The 6700-nt window shown below is 46.5% G+C and overlaps 1 protein-coding gene across 1 annotated transcript in view; it reads right to left on the bottom strand.

Moving 5' to 3' along the window:
* The window catches only part of COX17 (cytochrome c oxidase copper chaperone COX17), an 8501-nt gene extending 4802 nt beyond the window's left edge, over nt 1–3699 (bottom strand). Inside the window, exons 1-2 of the mRNA XM_073309332.2 lie at nt 3676–3699; nt 3430–3570 (exon numbers count right to left, since the gene is read on the bottom strand). Of these exons, the coding sequence (XP_073165433.1) occupies nt 3430–3570; nt 3676–3677 (143 nt within the window). The 5' untranslated portion in view covers nt 3678–3699. The remainder of the gene's footprint in view (nt 1–3429; nt 3571–3675) is intronic.
* Nucleotides 3700–6700: the final 3001 nt, after the last annotated feature.

Raw genomic sequence — 6700 nt, forward strand, 5'->3', positions numbered from 1 at the left:
TTATATTGTCCCTATTTTAATTTTTAACTACCCAAGACAGAAAACCAAGTAACATATACTATTTTGTATCACCCTAAATAATTCCTATTTCCAACTGTGGGGTTTATACTTTGCAATCATAGATGGTTATTATTCATTTAACAGCCACTGATTTACTGACTTGCAAATCGACAGAGTCCCAGCCCCAAAGGAGGACCAGCAAGCTCTCCATGGATCATTAGAGACCTACTTAACTACAGCATTTTCACTGTCAACTCAAAAATGTTAAAATGATTAAACGATGAAAAGTAAATTGGTTTCTGAAATTCTACTGCAATAATCTAAGGTGCTATTAGTAACAATTAAAGACATTAAAAATTGTGTACACCTCTACCCAGATATAACGCAGTCTTCGGGAGCCAAAAAAATCTTACCACGTTACAGGTGAAACCGTGTTATATTGAACTTGCTTTGGCCTTGAGCACTTCTATTAATAGTCACTTCCTGCCCCCTGACTGACCCCTCAGAACCCCCGACCCATCCAACCCCCCACCCCTTGTCCCCAGACTACCACCTCCAGAAACCCCCCCCGTCCCTAATCACCCCTCCCAGGACCGCACCCCCTACCCAACCCCCCTGCTCCCTGTCCTGACTGCCCCGACCCTTACCCACACCCCCGCCCCCAACAGGCCCCCCCACACCCTATCCAACACCCCCATTCCCTGTCCCCTGACCGCACTGCCCCCAGAACCTCCGAACCATCCAACCCCCCCCACCTGCTCCCTGTCCCCTGACCACCCTCCGAGACCCTCTGCCCCAACCCAGCACCCTTTACACGCCGCTCAGAGCAGCGTGTCAGAGCCAGACACGCTGATCCGCCAGAGCGCACAGCCCCACCCCCCAGAGTGCTGCGTTATATCCGAATTTGTGTTATATCGGGTAGTGCTACATCAGGGTAGAGGTGCATATATTATTTTTAACCCAGGTATCAAATTATTGTTGCTATTCTCTCACCTCTAAAGGATAGAATACCACTTAGTGAGATAACTTCCTCAGTGAGGCCAAGGTTCATTATGAAATGCTAAACATAATTCTACTCTACAAGTTTGCAGACAAATTGTAGTAAAAACTTCAGAAATTAGGATTTAACTTGTATTAAAAGTCTTTAAAGTCTGAAGCAACAAGAGTCTGCTGCATGGGTTATAAGAATGTGTAGAGAGCTAGTTAGGTTTTTTTTAAAAAGTTAATAGTTTCTGATACTATGTGTGTCCTGAAACCACTTACCAATTTTGGTGTTTTAAAAGAAGTAAATTAAGTGTTTCTCTGACTCGCTGCCGTGTGCAAATCCCAAAAGCAACAAGAGAAACTGATGATACAGAAAGTGTAGTGAAATATACACTATAGAAGACAACTATAGGGAACTGACTATACAGGAAGGGCTGTCATATACATAAATAAAACATAACACTGAGAAGCGTTCCTCTCTGTTACTTGTAATGACAGTAGACAAACAATTTTCAGGCGGAAGTGAGATTTTTACTTTGGTATATCCATTTAATATCCCCACCCAAACTCCCACTTCCTTGTCTTGAATACTTGCAGTGTCACAAGACTCTTGAGTGTATTATTTCTCAGGAGGGAGTGCTATGAGGCTGGTAGCTGGATACACAGAAAAGAGAAACTTGTAGATGACTTGCACTAACTGACAGGTGAAAACACTGGGGAAAAAAAAGGAAATGTGTAGGGAGGTCCAAAGCAATAAATAACGGGATAAAACTTAGTTAAGAAAAATTAGGATGCATATCAGGAAGAGTCCTTTAGTAGTGCAAGCTATTAAGGCTTGTCTATGTTTACCGGAGGATTGACGCTGTGGAAATCGATGCATCAGCGGTCAATTTAGCGGGTTCTGCTAAATCAACCTCCAATCGCTCTCCCGGCGACTCTCCACCTGATCGAGAAGAGTAAGGGGAGTCAACGGGAGAGCATCTCCCATCGATGTTGCGTAGTGTGGACCCCGCAGTAAGAAGATCTAAGCTACGTCGATTTGAGTTACGCTATTCATGTAACTCAAATTGCATAGCTTAGATCGACTTTTCCCTTTAGTGTAGACAAAGCCTGAGATGGATTATTCTCTCAAGGGAAGTAAAGCAAGTCCCAGCACCTGAGACATGTAAACTAGAAAGGGCAAAACATACTACAGCATACCATCCTGTCACAGCTGAGAAGATGAGCTAATTGTGACCTAACAAGTAACTCCCTCCTCCTTCAACCCAGTATGAATTTCTGTTGGTATATGAAAACTAAAAATGCTTAGCAGATTGGGCCTTTTAGCTTTGCTCTCCGAAACTCCCTCCCCCATAAGATATTTATTTGGGTAGAGTACCTCAGAAGGCAGAAAGCTAATTTATAATCAGACTAAGACAATATATTAAGAAAAATAAAAGTAATGATAAGACCTGTATACACACTGGATTTTTCTGGAGAGTTATTTTTGCATCACCATTGGTGCTGGAATTTTAAACATCAACACATTGGATTAAAGTAGTTTCCTGATAATTTAAAGAGAACTTGTATCATTTGTATCAATTGATGGTGCTGCCAAAACAAATCCCAAACAGTAAGTAATCACTGCCTGAAAAAGGCAGGTGATCCCCTGGGAACTTTAAAATATCATCTACATGGTAGTTAGTTATTTGTTTCTGAGGGACTGGATTAATCTATAATTAAAATGGAGAAAAGTTCCAGACAGAGTTCTGGCAACTGAAATCCCTATTTGCGACGCAACGGCAATAAAGACAATGACTGGGAAAGCTCCCCCAGCACCACTTCAAGTCCTCGGCTGCATCCTCTGAAGCATTTCTGGGATTAGGAGGCTGGATCACTTGATTCTAGCCCTCTTCATTCCCTCTGAAGCAACTGGCACCAGCCACTGCCGGATGACAGGCTATCGGGCTAGATGGTCCATCAGCCCGATCCAGCCAGGTCATTCTTAGAAGGCTCAACTTCCATGGCCTATTCAGTCCCTCACCTACCTGCAGACTAAGGGAGGGAACGAATCAGCGGGAGTTATCATGGGGATTTTGGCAGGGGGGTCACCTGTCCACGGCGAACCAGCCGGAGGCTTGGGCTACACTGAAAACGGACACGGGCAGCGACAGGCCGGGCAGGGCGCGGTGCCGGGGAAAGCCACACACCCGGGAGACGCGGCGGTGCTGACCGCACCCCGGATGAAAGGGGAGGGCTTCCGTCGACACCGCCCCGGTCTGCACTTCCCAGGTAGCCCGGCCCAGCTGGCTCGCTCAGCGGTACGAACGACCCCGGGGGCTGTAGTTAAGCCGGCCCGACCGAAGCCCGCCCCGCAGACGCAACCAGGGTGAGGGAGGACGTGGCCCGCGGGGAAGCGCCACCCGCCCCGCCCCTGGGCCCCGCGGCGGCGGCGGCCCCGGTTACCAGGCATCCCGCGCCTTCTTGGTCTCGGGGCAGGCGCAGCAGGGCTTCAGCGGCTTCTTCTCCTGCGGCTCGGGGCCCGGGGGCTCGCAGCTGGCGGACGCCAGGCTCGACATCTTCGGCGGCGGCGGCTTCGCAGGATCCCTGCGGACACAAGGGGCCGGTGAGAGCCCGCTCCGCCCGCCCGGCCCCCAACGCCCGGCTGCCCCCGCCCCCCGCGGGGCCCCCTCCCGGCACCTCCCCGCTCACATGCGCAACCCTCGCACGCTCCTACCTGGGCCCGCGCACAGATCGTCAATGCGCAGGCGCCTGGCGGGCCGGGACTTCTTCCGGGCAGCGGCTTCCCTCCCGTGAGCCCGACACTTACTGCGCCTGCGCGCCCAGTCAGGGACACGCCCGGAAATGGAGTTCTGCTGCGTGCGTGCGTGCGCGCGCGCGCACCCGCCGCCGCGCGCCTTTGGTCGCTCCACGCGTATCCCACTTATCGACCCCCCTCGCCGCGTGCTCGCCCCCCACTCGCCCCTCCCTTCTCACCCTCGCCCTGCACGTGCCCCTCCCCCTCTGCTCTGGATTGCTGAGATTGCAAAAACGAACGAGACAGTGAAGGGGGGGGGGTACAAAATTTTGCTTCCTTGGAGCCCGTGTGTTTTGGGAAAGCTGAGGAGGCCACAGAGACCGGGTTTGGACTGTTACAAAGAGCGTGGGGAACAGAGGTCACTGAACAAAACGCCCCCAAAAGAATTCAGGACTTAAAAACCCTTCTGAGAGCCAAGGCAAATTGGAGATCAACAGCAGAACCTGGACGACCTGTGCACACAGGACAGAACTTCTGTCCCCCCCCCCCCCTTTTCTTCTTACATTACAGCCCAGCCAGCCTTGCGTAGTGCGGGTGTGAGTATGGCAGTGGGTTAGGGCTTGGGGCACTAATGCTTTTTCCCTTCCTCTGAGTAACGTGGAGGCCCCCCCCAGCACTCTCCACGATTATTTTATTATTTTATCCATAAAGCATTAAAACTTAGACGCTTAATGTACTCCTTCATCTCCTCCCCTAACAATCCTGTGGCCTCAGCCTTATCACCTGACTCCTCAGGCAGATTGGTAACAGAAGTCTGTCACGCTACCTCAGATCCTGGTTTGTCCTGGACTTTCTGCTCTCCCTACAGATTTCATTATAATCATCTTAAATGTAAAAGACTGAGAGAGAAGATCCCCCTTTCCCATCCCCCATGTATCCCTTTCCTTTTGAAGAAACAGTATAACAGAAGGTAACATAAGAAACACCTACCCTCCACTTCATTGTCTTTCCATTCATTTTCAGATGGCATTTGAATATAGAACTTCATTCCCTTGTCTATGCCATTTACTTTCCCCCTCCCTCTTGTTTAATTTTTATTCTGCAAAGCATTTCAGAAAACACCTTCTATGAAAGACTGCAAAATAAATACAATAGGTTTTCACAAGGAAATTTATTATAGCAGATATGTGTTTACAAAATACTGGTACATTAGGTAAAGTTGTATTACACTTACATATTGTTAACTATTTGTATGGATTGAGCATTGCTATATTGGCATTCCATTGTGTATGTTCATTGTGTCTCCATTATATTTTATTTGTGCACAGTACTTTACCCTTCATTCTTTCATGTGTGGGTTTTTGTAAATCTGGAAAACTTTGCAAATAAATACAAAGGGGAAATGAAAAAAAATACTCTTCCAATTACTAACCACCACTTTTTTTTTTAACCTACCCCCATATGTCTGGCTTTACTAAAGAAACAGGTGCTCAGATACTACAATGATGGCCACAGTATGAAAGTGTGGATAGATTATACTGTGCTTGTTTGAGCTGAACAATACATAGCAAACTGTCCTTCTGGCAAGAAAGTTGCATGATCACTAGGTTATATCTTTTGTTGCCAGTTGAAAAACCAAAGGCTCTGAATGATCATGAGCTTTTGATTGGTGTCTGCACATCAAGATCAGTTCAACAGGAAAAAGAGTTTTTAGTCGTCAGCCAGATATGGATAAGAATTTTAATATAAAGATTAGTATTACAGCTTTGCCACTTCTATCATCATGTTACATGCTTGTCCTGAGGTAGAGTTCAACAATTCAGCATGACAGACAAGTTATAATGCAAGTGATTCAAGTTGTCCTAATTGCCCGTGTTCTGAAGCTCTTGCGCATCGTAAGAATGAAGAGGTACATTGAAGAGTGGGATGAGGTCAGTGTACTTGCCAACTTATCAGGATTTTGTGTGATTTATGATTATGAGAGAAACAAAAATGATTAAGGATATGGAACAGCTTCCATATGAGGGGAGATTGGTAAGGCTGGAACTTTTCAGCTTGGAAAAGAGATGACTAAGGGCAGATATGATAGTGGTCTATAAAATCATGCTTGGTATGAAGAAAGTAAATAAGTGTTATTTACTCCTTCTCATAACACAAGAACTAGGGGGTCACCAAGTGAAATTAATAGGTAGCAGGTTTAAAACAAATAAAAGGAAGTATTTCTTCACACAATGAACAGTCAACCTGTGGAACTCTTTGCCAGAGGATGTTGTGAAGGCCAAGACTATAACAGGGTTTAAAAAAGAACTAGATAAATTAATGGATGACAGGTCCATCAGTGGCTATTAGCCGGGATGGGCAGGGATGGTGTCCCTAGCCTCTGTTTGCCAGAAGCTTGGAATGGGTGACAGGGGATGGATCACTTGATTACCTGTTTTGTTCATTCCCTGTGGGGCATCCGGCATTGGCCACTGTCAAAAGACAGGATACTGGGCTATATGGACCTTTGGTCTGACGCAGTAGGGCCATTTTTATGTTCTTAAAGTCAGGTCCCCAAAACTTTGCCTGGCTGATGGCCACATTTGGTAACAGGAACCAGTTTCAGGTTGCCCTCATTTTAATACAGCTTTGTGGTCATTCAAGACCAAAAATCCCAGAAGACTATACGCCATCTTCACACAGACAGATCAAGAGCATCATATATTAGGACCTGTAGCCTCTGTTGTGTTGAAGATGAGCAGGGTTTCTGGAAGCATTATAGAACACCATGTGCTCTACTTTGACTATTCCAGAATACAGTAAAGGAGGAGTAAAAAAAAACTTAGGTTGTCCAGTACCATCAAATTCCTTTCTTTTTATCATTCTATCCATATTTTGTTTCTACAGTTTGACAGTTTAATGCCTGATGAAAATAACTGGCTACCACTGATATGCAAGAGCACAGGAATGGTCATACTGGATCCTTTCTTTTGACATATA

Source organism: Lepidochelys kempii, chromosome 1 (genome assembly GCF_965140285.1).
Source record: "Lepidochelys kempii isolate rLepKem1 chromosome 1, rLepKem1.hap1, whole genome shotgun sequence".
In the NCBI taxonomy this organism is placed as follows: domain Eukaryota; kingdom Metazoa; phylum Chordata; order Testudines; family Cheloniidae; genus Lepidochelys; species Lepidochelys kempii.